Source organism: Amblyraja radiata, chromosome 1 (genome assembly GCF_010909765.2).
Source record: "Amblyraja radiata isolate CabotCenter1 chromosome 1, sAmbRad1.1.pri, whole genome shotgun sequence".
NCBI lineage: Eukaryota > Metazoa > Chordata > Chondrichthyes > Rajiformes > Rajidae > Amblyraja > Amblyraja radiata.
In genome coordinates, this window is record NC_045956.1 from 110,648,323 (window position 1) to 110,664,331 (window position 16,009).

General features: G+C 40.4%; 1 protein-coding gene across 8 annotated transcripts in view; it reads left to right on the plus strand.

The window, feature by feature from the left end:
* Nucleotides 1–16,009, plus strand: part of exoc1 (exocyst complex component 1) — a 68,287-nt gene that overhangs the window by 19,231 nt on the left and 33,047 nt on the right. For 5 of the 8 annotated variants that reach the window (XM_033028953.1, XM_033028960.1, XM_033028979.1 and 2 more), the window contains exons 4-9: nt 1,668–1,827; nt 2,494–2,514; nt 9,377–9,564; nt 10,574–10,801; nt 11,968–12,100; nt 14,136–14,245. In XM_033028953.1, coding sequence (XP_032884844.1) covers nt 1,668–1,827; nt 2,494–2,514; nt 9,377–9,564; nt 10,574–10,801; nt 11,968–12,100; nt 14,136–14,245 — 840 coding nt within the window. The remainder of the gene's footprint in view (nt 1–1,667; nt 1,828–2,493; nt 2,515–9,376; nt 9,565–10,573; nt 10,802–11,967; nt 12,101–14,135; nt 14,246–16,009) is intronic. The other 3 variants (XM_033028970.1, XM_033028995.1, XM_033029011.1) reach the window with 1 other exon arrangement.

Consider the following 16,009-nt stretch of genomic DNA (forward strand, 5'->3'; position numbering starts at 1 on the left):
ACAAAATATTAAACATGACTACTTTCATTTACATGACATTGCTGTGTCCCAAATATTATGGTGCCCTGAAATGGGGGGGGGGGGGGGGGACTATGTATAAACATAGCTGTAATTTCTACATGGTGAAACCAAAATGTATAAAAATGGCCTATATTAAAATCTGACAATGTGCACTTTAACCACATGTGATTTTTTTTCTATTACAAATCTCAAATTGTGGAGTACAAAGTCAAATAAATAAATGAATGATGGGTCTTTGTCCCAAACATTATGGAAGGCACTGTGAAGGGGTAGGAGAATGGTCCAGAGGGAGAGAGGATGAGTGAGGGGGAGGGAGAGGGAGGAGGGTAGAGCGGGAAGGGGGTAGAGAGGGTGGGAGTGAGGGTAGATAGGGAGGGGGCATCTCCCTCCTCCACCCCTCCCCATCTCCCCCTTCTACCCCTTCTCTTCTCCTCCACCCCTTCCCATCTCCCTCCTCCACACACACCCCCATCTCCCTCTCCCACCCCATTCCCCAACCATCTCCCCCCTCCTCATTTCCCTCATTCTCCTCCCCTCACTCCCATTCCCTGCCCCAGGACCTACCCAGGTTGTAGAGCAGTGCCAGGGCCTGGAACTTGGCCTGTTTCTCGTACTCGGCCCGGCTCTGGCTGTAGACTCCAGCCCTCAGCTCGGCAGCTGCCTGGGCTCCAGTGCAGGCCCCGACTTCATCTCCAGGCTCGTCCCTGACCCCGGACCCAGGCTCGTCCTTGGTTCCAGCGGCGGATTCTTTTATCGACCCCGGTCACGGCCCCATCCCAAGCCCCGGGCTCGGCCCTCACTCCAGCCCCAGCAACAGGCTCAGCCTCCCCCACCAGGTACGGGCGTCGGGCACCGGCAGCCGTCACCACTCCTCGTTCCCCACGAGTGCTGGAGTGCCCCTCCCTCCCGGATTGTCCCGTCCTGCCTTGCGAGTGCAGTGTGACGTCACTCTGGGTTTTTTTCCTCAGATGGGTGAGTTTTTGGGACTGTTTTTAAAATTTAAGGGATTAATAACTTCAGAAATATAGGTGGGAATGCGACAGGAAGATGTTTATCGCCACGACGGGGAAAATGTGAATAGGATATGTGAAAATGGGACGGCTGTGGCCTAGCGTTTGGAAGAAGATAGGAAAAATTGACATATCGTGGGCGGCACAAACAAGACGAAGACTTTTAGTTATATAGAGATAACAGTAATCCAGAATAGCCACTTGTTTGGCACCACCAATGTCCTCTGTATGCTCAGTTTATTGGATGTCATACTGTATTTTATAGATTCAATTTGGGATTGAATGGATGTTTATGTTAATAATAACCAACATCACCCTTCCAGCAGTTATAGACAATAGACAATAGGTGAAGTAGTAGGCAATTCGGCACCACCATTCACTGTGATCATAGCTGATCATCCACAATCAGTGGATGATCAGCCATATACTGCATTCTACGATACAGTTATAAATTCTGAGCTGAATATTTAGAGATTATGGATATTATCACTTTGTGAAGACTGTTAGATTCTAAACTCCATATATTTGAATATCGGTTAGGGTATACAATCTGATCAAACTACTTCCTCGCCTTAGTGTTTCTTTTCTAAAATTCAATATTTTAACTAAATGGATTTACATTATCTATGCTTGCAGGAGAATCCAGAGTTCGATTTACATTTTGAAAAGGTGTACAAGTGGCTTGCCAGCAGCATAGCAGAAAAAAATAGTTTTATTTCTTGCATTTGGAAACTTAATCAGCGATACCTTAGAAAGAAGATTGAATTTGTCAATGTTAGTTCACAGTTATTGGAAGGTAAGTCTCAGTGTGATGATGATCAACTTTTAATTTTAATAGAAATAATAATAATAATTGTCTTCACACTACTTAATTGTCCTATTTGTGTTATTATGGTGACTTTTTTTCTTTCAGTCTCTTCATAACACAGCCCATTCTGTTCCATACATCGGTGCAACTCCCATTATATTTTCAGTTCAGTATTTAAATGACAGCTTTGTAAAGTTAAATCAAAACATTCAAGCAATGAATAAGGCTAATATAATCATTGATTTGCTGGTGATTTCTTTACATCAAGTCTAGTTTAACATTATTATGCTTTTGCACCATATTACTTTGTATACTTCATCTAAGCCTGAAATTTTTACAGGAATGCACAGCATGACCAGCTTATAGGATGGCTGTGATATAGAGCACTGTATAAATTCAACCTATTTTGAAAATTTATATTTTAGAGGCTTACAATTTAACATTTTTGACTTCTAAATTTGAAATCCTTGGAGAAGATTTCTGATACAATGACATTATGTGAAAACACATGATAATGGTGGATATGGCAAGTTGGGCAGTGTTGCAAATTCACTGTAAAATGCTGCCTTTTACAACCTATATTGCTATCTGTTGCAATAATGTTTCTATGCTTATCTTCCTTTAATCTTCTTTCTCTATTCTTTCTCTGCAAAGAACTTCCTAAAGTTACAGAAGGTTGGTAATGTTTTCTTATTTTTGTCATACTGGTATATACTATAATTTATATTCCACTTTGCATAATACAGTCTAGGGGTTCACTTAAAGAAGTATGGTATCTTAAAAGTGCGTTTCATAACTTCAAAGCACGGCAAAAAATTTCACATGCATTTAATGATATAATAATATTGTACATTGTCATTGTACAAGAACAACGTGATTAAGATTGCAACCTCCGTATCAATGCTATAAAATAAATAAATAAGGCAAAAGTACAAATAGGTCCATGTACAAATAGGTCCAGGTTAAAAATGACAGCAGCTGTCACTGTGTTGAGATAAGTCAGTTGTGCCAGTTGATTATGGGAGCAAAGACAAATTATGGGGGGCGCTTAACAGACTGATTCAGTGCAGTTGTAGCTCTCGGGGAAAAGGCTATTTCTCATTCTGGAGGTGTGGGCGTAAAAGGCCTTATAACGTCTGCCAGATGGAAGAAGTTCAAACAGACGGTGGCATGGGTGTGTGGAGTCCTTACAGATGCTGATGGCTTTTCTAAGGCAACGTGCGTTGTAGATATCCTCCCAATGATCTTCTGTGCTCTGGAGACGACCCACTGAAGAGCTCTCCTATCTGCTGCTGTACAACTAAGATACCACACAGAGATGCAGTTTGTTAGGATGCTCTCTGTGGTGCAGCGGTAGAAAGTCACCAGCACCTGTTTGGGCAGACCAGCTTTTTTCAGCATCCTCAGGAAAAACAGCCATTGCTGTGCTCTCTTGACCAGAGCAGTGGTGTTGTTGGACCACGTGAGGTCCTCTGACATGTGTGTGCTCAGAAACCTGAAGTTGGACACTCTCCGCTCTGTCCCCGTTGGTGAAGACTGGAGTGCACTCATCATCCTGTGACCTTTTAAAGTTGATGATCAGCTCCTTGGTCTTAGCTATATTTAGGGACAGGTTGTTCTCTGAGCACCAGCTCACCAGGTTCTGCACCTCTGCCCTGTAGACTGATTATTCGCCGTTGAAGATCGGCTCGATCACTGTTGTGTCATCCGCAAATTTAACGATGGTGTTAGCGGCGAATGCAGGAACACAGTCGTGTATGAGGAGGGAGTAGAAGATGGGGCTCAGTACACAAACCTGTGGTGTGCCAGTACTCAGAGTAATAGTGGCGGACACTATAGTTGGTATTTGGGCTATAAAAGGATGCTTAATGTGTTTATATTTTAGAGAACTCCAAAGTAATCCTAATCCCTAAAAGTCAGAATTATTTACCTATTGTTTTTTTTTAAGATTTTTTTTAATACTCCCTATTTTTATTATGTTGTGTATTATGTCCATTTTTAATTGTAACGCTGCACGGTAAATTCACTTCACTGCCCCGTATGGTGCACGTGACAAATACATTTGAACTTGAACTTGAAGTATTATTCTGAACTTTTAACCTTACTTTTCAGATGCTGATAAATCTTTTGTGTATTTCTGGCTGTGTTAGCAAGTAGATGTTTACTGCAGGTCATTTTGGATCAGGGTGTGCGACTGTTTTAAGATTGCTGCCAAATACTGCAATTTTTGTTCATTGCTGGCCATTGGGGTATTGTTTTGCAATAGTGACCCATTTACAATTTCAGGCCATGTAGATCTCATCTCTGCCCATTGGGAACGTATAATAGATAGACACAAAATGCTGGGTAACTCAACAGGACAGGCAGCATCCCTGGAGAGAAGGAATGGGTAACGTTTTAGGTTGAGACACTTTTTTGCGGAAGTACAAAGTAAATTGCATCTTCATGATAATGGCCTTGTTGCTGTTATAGTTTTGATAATTTGTAGGGAGCTGTAGATGGTTTTAGCGTGGAAAGGGATTCAAGATTAGAAAAGGCGCAGAGCGTCATTATTATGCAGAATGGAATCTGGACCTCTTTGCCCCAATCATTTGCACAATTATCAGGTTTATTTTTATCTCATTTTTCCTATCACATCCCCATCAATCCCTCCAACATCCCTTCCTGATTATCCTGCTACCCAATATCACTTCGGGCAATTTGCAGTAGCCAATTAACCAACCGACCAGCATGTTTTAGAAGGTAGACAAAAATGTTGGAGAAACTCAGCAGGTGAGGCAGCATCTATGGAGCGAAGGAATAGGCACGTTTCGGGTCGAAACCCTTCTTGAGACTGATGGGGGCGGAAAAAAGAAAGGAAGAGGCGGAGACAGTAGGCTGTGGGAGAGCTGGGAAGGGGAGGGGAAGGAGGGAGAAAGCAAGGACTACCTGAAATTGGAGAAGTCAATGTTCATACTGCTGAGGTGTAAATGCCCAAGCGAAATATGAGGTGTTGCTCCTCCAATTTGTGGTGGGACTCACTCTGGCCATGGAGGAGGCCCAGGACAGAAAGGTCGGATTCAGAATGGGAGGGGGAGTTGAAGTGCTGAGCCACTGGGATAACAGGTTGGTTATTGCAAACTGAGCGTAGGTGTTGGGCGAAGCGATCGCCAAGCCTATGCTTGGTCTCACCGATGTCGAGCAGCTGGAATCACCTGGAACAGCAGATGCAATGGATGAGGTTGGAGGCGGTGCAGGTGAGCCTCTGTCTCACCTGGAAAGACTGCTTGGGCCCTTGGATGGAGTCGAGGGGGGAGGTAAAGTGGCAAGTGTAGCATTTCCTGTGGTTGCAAGGGAAAGTACCCGGGGAGGGGGTGGTTTGGGTGTGAAGGAACGAATTGACCAGGGAGTTACGGAGGGAACAGTCTCTGCGGAAAGCCGAAAGGGGAGGAGATGGGAAGATGTGGCCAGTGGTGGGATCCCGTTGGGGGTGGTGAAAATGTCGGAGGATTATCTGTTGTATGTGACGGCTGGTAGGTGGAAGGTGAGGACAAGGGGGACTCTGTCCTTGTTACGAGTGGGGGAATGGAGAGTGAGCGGAGCTGCAGGATATAGAGGAGACCCTGGTGAGCGCCTCACCAATAATCAAAGAGGGGAATCCCTGTTCCCTAAATAATAAGGACATTTCCGATGCCCTGGTTAGGAAAACCTCATCCAGGGTGCAGATGTGGCGCAGATGGAGGAATTGGGAGTAGGGGATAGACATGTGGGAAAAAATTGAAGCCCTTGTGGAAACTCAAATGATTTCCAGGAAAATGTGCAAACCCCATAGAGACAGCAGCTAAGGTCAGGTATCTGATGCAGTGAGGCAGCAGAACTACCTCCTCTGCTTCCGTGAATTGAATCTTTGAAGAAGTTGCAGGAGAAAATGTTGATTAAGAAATATGACTTGGTTGATTTGACAGGAGTTCCCTGTGGTATCGTTTAGTTGCAACCTTTGCTATTAAAGGTGGAGGATGATGTGGCAACTCTTGCACTGTAACTCTGGCAACAGTGTTACAGATAGAAGATAAGATGAGTCTGTTGGACATTGATACAGGTCTTGACTGCAATTGGCTGAATGATGGGGCAGCTGGTGAGGTTCATGACTAGCATGCCATCAAGAAAACCCAAAGAAATCAATGTGGGGAGACAAAATTGCGATATGTGCTACACACACAAAATTGCACGCACGCGAAATTGCACGCACACACACACACACGCGCGTGCACACACGCACCGGTTTGATGCTCACCTTTATGTTTTTCTCCTTGAGTTGTCACATGGTGAAGATCATTTCAACTGTATCTTTGAATGTCTTAGTGATTAGGTTGACAAATCTGAACCAAGTCACAAATTTATTTAACCAGAAAATCTTGTTCATTTCTAAATAAATATGTTAATAATAATAATAATAATTGGGTCATCTCTCAGGTAAACTTCCTTCATTTCTATCAAGGAAACGGAAAGTACGAGGATATTTGACTCCTAAATAGTCAGAATTATTGTATTTTCTGTCACTTATTATGCTTTGAATTTCAGAGCAACTTTGAACAAAATCTAACCTCATTTTGGGGATTTAGTCGTTTGCTGTGACCTATGTTCTGACAATTGAGCAGAATTTCTGCTTAGATCTGCCAGCAGATAAGTAAATAATGGGTTGATTCTGAGCATTGCTGAAAGCACCCTTCTCTGTTCAGTGGATTGCTGGGCCTGGAACATGTAGTTGTGCTGATGAACTCCTCATGATCCAACAGAGCAACACCAACTTCTGTAGATTTCCCAACTCTCAGGTGCAGTGGTCCCATTAAATGAATGAGAGACACAGACTGGTGACAGAAACATAAATGAAACGACGGTCATTTAAATGACTTGAACCTCAGCATTTGGAAACACACACATGCAAGTGTTGTCTGCATTCTGAACTTAAATGCTGAGATTAACATGACATTGGCTTTAGATTGGATAGAATTTTTTTTAAGCGCTATATTTTTTGTCTTTTGTTTCAATCTAATAATATCCATTGGTAGTGCTTTTTAAACGCGTCGAGTAATTTTGAATGTTTTTGATCAAAATATTTGGTTATATAGAGCCATTAAGATAGCTGATGAAACAATTCCTCACATAGAAACATAGAAATTAGGTGCAGGAGTAGGCCATTCGGCCCTTCGAGCCTGCACCGCCATTCAATATGATCATGGCTGATCAAGTGCTCACCAATGTCATTGTCATTTTGTCACAGTAGCCTCACAGTAGTTGAGGAGAGAGCCGCTGTACTGCATTTTACTGCTTTGGGTCTCACTATTGACCCAAGAGCTAAGCTTCTACTGGATGATTGTGTCTGCGATCTTGCTGAAAGAAACAATGTGGTCCAGTAGCAGCTAGTCACCTCGGGCAGCAAAACATATGCCTCATCAGCTTCATCGTAATGTTAGTAAATTGGAGGGATGATCTTTTTTTAAACACTCTAAATCAGATAAAGGATTTAAAAGTATAAAGATAAAGTATCCCAAACCAGGGCATCGGAAGTGTCCTCATTATTTAGGGAACGGGGGTTCCCCTCTTCTACTATAGATGAGGCTCTCACCAGGGTCTCTTCTATACCCTGTAACTCTGCTCTCACTCCCCATCCCCCTACTCGTAACAAGGACAGAGTCCCCCTTTTCCTCACCTTCCACCCTACCAGCCGTCACATCCAACAAATAATCCTCTGACATTTTCACCACCTCCAACGGGATTCCACCACTCGCCACATCTTCCCATCAACTCCCTTTTCGGCTTTCTGCAGAAACCGCTCCCTCCATAACTCCCTGGTCAATTCGTCCCTTCCCACCCAACCACCCCCTCTACTGGCACTTTCCCTTGCAATCGCAGGCGCTTTACCTCCCCCTTTGACTCCATCCAAGGACCCAAGCACTTTCCAGGTGCGGCAGAGGTTCAACTGCACCGCCTCCAACCTCATCTATTGCATTCGCTGCTCTAGGTGTCAGCTGTTCTACATCAGTGAGACCAAGCGTAGACTTGGCGATCGCTTCGCCCAAAATTATGTTATTTCTGTTTTTGGGCAAAGACTATTTGTACTTGTGCAAGTTTCTATTGTGCAAGCTTAATGCTCACAAGGTCTGATAATGTGTTATCCTTATTTTCTCATTTCTTTAATGCATAGTCCTGTTTCAAATTTGGTTATACGTTAAATTCTTGAGTACCTTCTCATCGCATGATGGAGTGAATTGGTTTTCATATCTTGCAGTTGGTTTTAATGAAATAAGCAAAATAACTTGCTAAAGAAAACTGATTTCTCTACAGAATACATTTTCCTTTCATACACTGTAAATACATATTTTTGGTATGTAAATATGGAAGTGAAATCAAGCACAAATCAATTAGCAGTTAAACATTTCTGGAATAAGCAACATGTTTGAATTTGAACCCTGCTGTTTATACTCTGCTTTGTTCACAAATGAATTTTTTGTATTAATACTAAAAGAAGTCACTGACAGCAGGCAGGCTGGAGTACCGTAGGGCAGTTTTGTATTTCCACACCTGCACATTGCAGTGTGTTGTCTGGTGCATGCAGCATTGGACTTGTAATTGAAGCTGGGGCCATTCTAAATGTTGCTGAGGCAAAGAAATTGAGCACACTGCACTTGGCCCTTTAGATTTATATCAGCTGCAGAAATGCTTAGGAGTTGCAAAACCTGTATATCTTCGGGATATACAGGATCAGCACACTCATGCCCAATATAACACCAATGTATATACTTTTTTTAAAAGCATGAATTTTAACTGGAAAACAGTTATTTAAACGCACCTCGTCAAGCATTGAAATTTGAATCTATTTGATGAGGGATTGCTTTGTAAAATGTATTTTGTAATTAACTCTGAAGCTGAGGTTGTGATTCACAGGTTATGGTAGCTTTGTGGAAGTTTGCTTAGTAATCATTCTGCATCTGTGAATAGTGACAATGATTGTCAGCAGGATATTCACACTAGGTAACTCATACATTTCCACAAGTTTGGATTGCAGGGCATGCCAGAAACCTGGTTAACATTGGTTATAGTTAGGACCCATATGTGGTATCCACTTCCCACTGTCATCCCATCTGATGCTGTTAACACAGTACTGACTAGAAGTATGACATATTCATTTACGGCCCTGCGCAACACAACACAGCATCAATTTGGCGATCAAGATAGTTACTTGATAAGCTAAATCAGCAAGCATGTAGGAAATGCAGGGTTCTGTAATGTTCAAGAAAATCATTTATTGTTCATCTGCCACACTTTGTAAGGTAAATACACAAAGTGACAAACCTACTTTTTAAAAATAAAGAAAGCTTCCAGACATTATTCTACTTTGATGTAGATTACAAGTAATAAGTCTTGTTAGTAGTTGTACTATTCCTTTTCATCTGTTTAATACTGATTCTGTACTGTCTTTTACTATTTACTATTTACTTTCCAAACCAAACTTTAATGTAATGAAGATTGATTAAATAATGTTACCAAATTTCTCCAGAGTCTGTTCCAAGTGGTGAAAACCAGAGTGTGGCCGGTGGGGATGAGGAATCCTTGGATGAATACCAGGAGTTGAATGCAAGAGAAGAACAAGATATTGAGATAATGATGGATGGTTGTGAATATGCCATTTCAAATGCTGAAGCATTCGCAGAAAAATTATCCAGCGAATTACAGGTGTTAGATGGGGTGAGTGTAGAATATTACATAGAACTAATTGTCTGCTTGATATGATCATTTTATCTAGCGAAGAAACCTTGTCGAGTAAATGGAGTAATATCGTATTTGGTGTCTGGTAAATTGTAAATATGTTAATATGTGGATCGATAATAAAATTGTGATTACTGGCTATGGCAAGCAGCATGATTATTTGCCGTTATTTTTTCGGCTGTGTGTTTGATTGTCGAGATGGGCGATCAATTATCAAAAATGTAAAATCATCTTCTCAGGCAAGAATTTGGCCAACTGCATCAGCAATGGGACAACTAGGTTCTTGGCTGCACTTTGCCTGGGGAGTTGCTGTCTGCCACCTACCACTGGATGGTTCGACAGGGAGATCTGTCTATTTAGCAAACACTGTTTATCTGCCACCATTTAAATGTACCCGGTGACGCTGCAGAGGAAATGGTTAGCATAACCAGTGGTACTTGGAATACCCACTTAATTTCTCCCTCCTCTAAAAAGTATCAACAAAAGATTAAAGGAAGACACAAATGCTGAGGAACTCAGCAGGTGAGACAGCATCTACGGGGAGAAGGAATAGGCAACATTTTGGGTCGAGACCCTTCTTTATGTACTCTAGCAAAAAGATGAAAGGCCACCAGTTTGAGATATTTAACTAACACATTGTATGCACATTTATAATTTGTAAATTTATATTATGAATTACTTCCTATAAAAAATGGATTTTCAATGTGATTTTCTAACGATTTCAAATATTGAGATTGGATCTGACGAAGAGATAACAGGGCAATACCTAAAAGTAATTAGTGAAAAGACCTTGTTTTCCATAGTAAGTTTATAAAATAACTTGATTTAAGAGAAGAATAGTCTATAGGGTTTGAGAAGTTGAAACTCGACATTTAGGACAGTTCAAGAAATGAGATAAAACTATCTCCAATAAGTGGTATAAAAAGAAGAAAAAATTGTTACCTTGTCACAGCGTATTTTGTGCAATATGGAATCTGCTTCTTTCCAGGCTAACATCCAATCGATAATGGCTTCGGAAAAGCAGGTGAACACTCTAATGCAGTTGCTGGATGAAGCTCTGAAAGAAGTGGATGAGATTGAGTATAAACTGAGCAGTTATGAAGAAATGCTACAAAGTGTAAAGGAGCAAATGGATCACATATCCCAAAGCAATGACCTCATACAACTCAGTAATACTAATAATGTGAAGCTCCTAGAGGAAATAGAGTTCCTTGTGGTATGTAAAATGTCCTTCCTCCTCATCTCCTCTCACTCATCATTATTTTTATCATGATTTTCTTGAGTTGGACAAATTCACCTGCTTCGACAATTTTGCTATAAAATTTTAAACCATGTGCTAGATATTCTTTGATCAATACGTTCATGTACTATGCAATAATTTGAAACTACAATTGACAACTTTCTGCACAGATTGGACTCTGGGAAATTGTAGCATGTTCCTTAAAGTAGTGCCCTTGCACATGGAGATCATTGATTGTGTAATTGTAATGTCTGTTGGCAACCGATAAATACTTTGTGCTATGACCAAGAGATGTTATGGTTTTCTGTCAAAACCTCAGCTGTTTCCTTTCTTGCTTTCGACAGCAGCATGAGGTGCAGTTCTTTTGGCCCTGTTTAAGCCTGCAAAGATATCTAATACCTCTTAATTATAATTAGTTCAAGAGTTTCACAGTCCCTTTCCCTGAATTCTCTTACTACAATGTCCATAGTAAACAAAGTTGTGGTGTATTATTTGAGTCCTCACCTATATTTTCTATCTCAACAAAGGGATTGTCAATTTTGGCCCTACAGAGATAAGAATTTGTAATGAAAAAGGTTAGCAGGGGATAAGGATGAGTAGTATTGCATATTAGTATCATATGTATATCAAAACCAAATGCACTCACATTTACCATGGAGATGGTAGATGTTGACTTATTATGCTACAGTTGTACTTTCACTCGTGGGAGCTGATAATTAAAACACAATATATTACTAAGTAAATTGGTCTATGTAAAATGTGGACATTGGAATTTATTGAAAAGTGCATAAAGATATAATGTTCTTCATTAATTCCAAGCTTTTCTCTGTAATATTGCCTGGTACTCACCAGAAGGTGACGGTAAGGCTTTAATTGGAAAATATATGGAGCTTTCGGAACAATTAATAGATTCAAGTTTCAACCTTGGTTGTTTGAGTATCCACCCTCCTTACAATTTGCTTTGCACCCTGACTTGTATCATTATTTTAATTGAATGCATTACACTTGCTTACGTTATGTAAATTAATACTGGAAACCTGAGGCAAAAGCCTACAAATAAAAAAACTGATCCATTTATAAATTCATGCATATTATGCTTTTATGAGATTAGAATCTAGATGGTACTCGTGCTTATTTTGCAGAATTATTTGGACCTATCCAAAGGCCACATTAAAGCCCTTACCGATGGGGATCTTTCTTCTTCTAAAGGTATTGAAGCATGCACCAATGCTGCAGAGGCCCTTCTACAGTGCATGAATGTGGCTCTTCGACCAGGTATAGTCACAGCGTTTTAATGATGGATTTATTTGTGTGCTATATGTAAATAATAATTGAGTCAAGAGTATTTTATTGTCATATGTACGAAAATGGAAGAATGAAACTCTTATTTGCAGCAGCACAACAAGTTTCAACACAACACTGTACTCAATAGATAATATAATAAACACAAATGTTCAATATATTTAAAAAAACTGTATTGTGCAACAACAACAAAAAACAGCCCAAAGCCCCTAGTACAATCAAGGCAGTTTGTAGTTGGTAGTTGGAGTTTGTAACATTCAATACGCTGATGGTTGTTTGGAAGAAGCAGTTCTTGAACCTGGAAATTACTGTTTTCGTTTCCTAGCAGGAAAGGTTTTTTGGATTTTAACTTTTTTGGGGGGTTTTCTATAGCATTTAATAATAATCCATGGACCCTACCAGGTTTATTCTGATAATTTTTTAGACACTGCATTTTATTTTTAATCCTGGCAAGCTAGCTAGAGCAGGATACGTTTTCAATGATTCTCGGAAAAAAGCAAATATCACAATTAATTTGCCTGTGAACCCTGTTCTTGCAGTCCCATGTTTATTTGTGCCATCAAAGGGAGGTCTTACTGACACCTAATTTTCTCATATAAAGGAGAATCAAATAGCTTTTTGTACATGTCCTCGAGTACATGTCCTCGAATCTTTTTCTTAGTGGAAATTGTGAATAGTTTAGTGAAAAAAGACACGTAGTGAAGGAGTAACTCAACGGTTCAGGCAGCATCTCTGGAGAAACTATAGTGAAACATGTTTGTTTTTGTAGGTTTGTAAGGGATCAAGACACAGTGTACATCTATAAAGCATACCTTGCAAAATGGACTGTGCTCATATTTTTGCTTTTAGCTTTCCTCAAGCTGCAAACATTTTTCGATTCTAAAAAAGACTGGGCTCTAAATTTAACCTGAGAATATGTTAAACACTGGATTATTTTAAAGTCCCAACAAGCCACATTAAGCAAAAACACCTCTGTGACTCTAGAAATATCGCAAATCTCACATTGACTTGTCTGTATTTGGTATCTTTAGACTTCTCATATGGTGAGCTACATTGACAAGACACCACCTATTGGACATTTTTAAGGTTGAAACCCATGGACTAAGAGGGTTTATGGTCGTACAAGTTTTATAGGACAGTTGGGTAATGTGCAATGGAATTCCCCAGTAAGTGGTTCTTGGAACAGAACATTGTTAAGGTTGAAACCCATGGACTAAGAGGGTTTATGGTCGTACAAGTTTTATAGGACAGTTGGGTAATGTACAATGGAATTCCCCAGTAAGTGGTTCTTGGAACAGAGCAAGTTACGCGGAGAACTGATAGAGGTATTTGACGATATATAAAGTCAACCAAAATGTTCCCATTAGTGGAAAGATCAAGAAATGGGGATGTAGGATAAAGTGAGTGGCAAAGAAACCAATGGTGGCATTAGGAAAAATTATTTTACCAAGCAACTAGTTAATTGAAGTAGTGGAGGCAGTTTCAATTGTTGTGTTTAAATATCTGAAGGAAAATAATTTGTAGGAGAGTGTGTGAAGCATGAGCTGATTGCTTTTACACAAAGCTGGTGGACTCAACCTACCAAATGGTCTTCCTTGCAATCATTTTGTGATTCTGTGAATGATCATTGACAATGCGCGAGGCACATCGTATTGGAATAGTTATTAACTAAACACTTATTTTGGATTTGGCTATATTGTTTGAAATGACTGGCTTGTCAATTGAGTTCAACACCCAAAAACATGTCTGCACAACTTCAGTCATGAGATTAGGACATAACTCAGAATGCAGTTTGTTTCAAGCCTTATGTGACTGAATTAAGAGACCAAGTTTGCATTAAATAAGTTATGGAGTACAATACCTGTTAAAGGTTAGTCATATGATTTCAGAGGAGAGGAAGTATTGCTAATGTTATTTCATTTGCTTTTGCAAAACATGTGTAAAATCATTTATTTTACAGATATTCTGAAAGTTTTCTTTAATATGATTTTCGGATCATTTGTTCCAGGACATGAGGAGCTTCATGCAGTGAGACAGCAGCAACAACAATTCAGGGATCTGCGTGAACAGTTCGCCAGGAGACTGACCAACCATCTTAATAATGTCTTTGTTCAGCAGGTATGCCAAATGCTGATTGCTTTTCCATAATGTGTTTCTTGGAAATAAATATTCCATTTTATCTTGTTAGTGCCTAAATTCTCATCTTTCGTTTTTTTTTATTGATCACATTTAAGTCATTGAAAGCTTTCTTTCATTTCAAATTATCCAAGATTATATCATAGAATCACAGAATAGTTATAGCACAGAAGACGACCAGATCAGTTCATCCAATAGTACTGATTAATGTAAAGATATGATATCTGGGTGAAGATTCAGGCTTCAAATTGGTCACCACTGCCGGCCCGCGGCCAACTTCTACCGCGGGGCCGGCATGGACTTACCATCACCCCTGGAAGGGAGCTTCGACCGCCGGCCCTGCGGTCTACGGTGCTTCTGGCTGCGGCGGGGACTTTAAATCTTGACCGCCGGCCTGCGGCCTACAACAACTTAAAGCCGCGGTCTCCGGTGAGGAAGAGCCGATCCTGGACTGACTCTGGACTCTGGTCCTGACCACGGGGGGGAAATGGAGGAGGACTGGCCAAATGTTGTGCCTTCCACCACAGTGATGAATGCTGTGGTGGATGTTTGTGTTACAGTTTTATTGTGGTTGTGTGTTCTTTATTATTGTATCGCTGCAGACAACCCAAATTTCCACCAGCCTGGCTGTGTGGCAATAAATTATATCTAATCTAATCTATCTAATCTAACAATTTTCAGCAGCCATCTCAAAGTGGCCAGCAATGGTTCATGATCAATCCTGCATGTGGAAGCTAAGATGCTTCTAATCTCAAAAAGGAGAGCAGGAAATCATGGATCAGACTGCAATATTCTTATATGACAGATTGATTATAACAATTGATATTTACCAAAAATGGCAAGAGTTTTATTTAATGTTTTACATATCCAAGATTTTTCATCAAATTGCTTTTGTTTTTCACATCTTTTTTTCACTTATTTTGGTTTGCATTTATGAACTAAATAAAAAAAAATTTTAGGGTCACTTCAATGATAGTGTGTAACAAATATGTATTCCTGGTTTTATACTGATGTTATATGAATCTGTGTTCATAACTATTTTTATCTGAAGGACCTGGCAAAGAAGGTATAAATGACAGATGGAGTTAAATCCGACCATGGTGGAGGTCTTGCACTTTGGAGGGCAAATATAAGGGAAAATATACAATTAATGGCATCACCCGTAGCAGCATTTGGCGTACAGCAGGATTTTTAATCCAATTCCATAACTCCCTGAAAGTGGCAACTCATGTAGATAGAGTGGTAAAGAAGGCATATGGTATGGTTGTCTTCATTAGTCGTGGCGTTGAGTATAAGTCAGAAAGTCATGATGCAGCTTTATAGAACTTTGGTTAGGCTTTATTTGGAGCATTGCATGCAGTTCTTGTAGCCCCATTGCAAGAAGGATATGAAGGCTTTGGAAAGGGTTTTTGCAATGTTTGCAGGATGAGGCCTGGATTAGCTACAGGGTTAGGCAGACTTGCATCGTTTTCTCTGGAATGCTGCAGGCTTCAGGGAGACCCGATAGAAATGTATAAAATTATTTGCGGCATAATGCGTAGTGGTAGAGTTGTTGCCTTGTAGCACCAGAGACCCTGGTTCGATCCTGACTATGGGTGCAGTCTCTACGGAGTTTGCACATTCTCCCAGTAATCGTGTAGGTTTTCTCCGGGTGCTCTGGTTTACTCCCACATTCCAAAGACGTAAAGATTTGCAGGTTAATTGGCTTCTGTAAATTGTCGCTAGTGTGTAGTATAGAACTAGTGT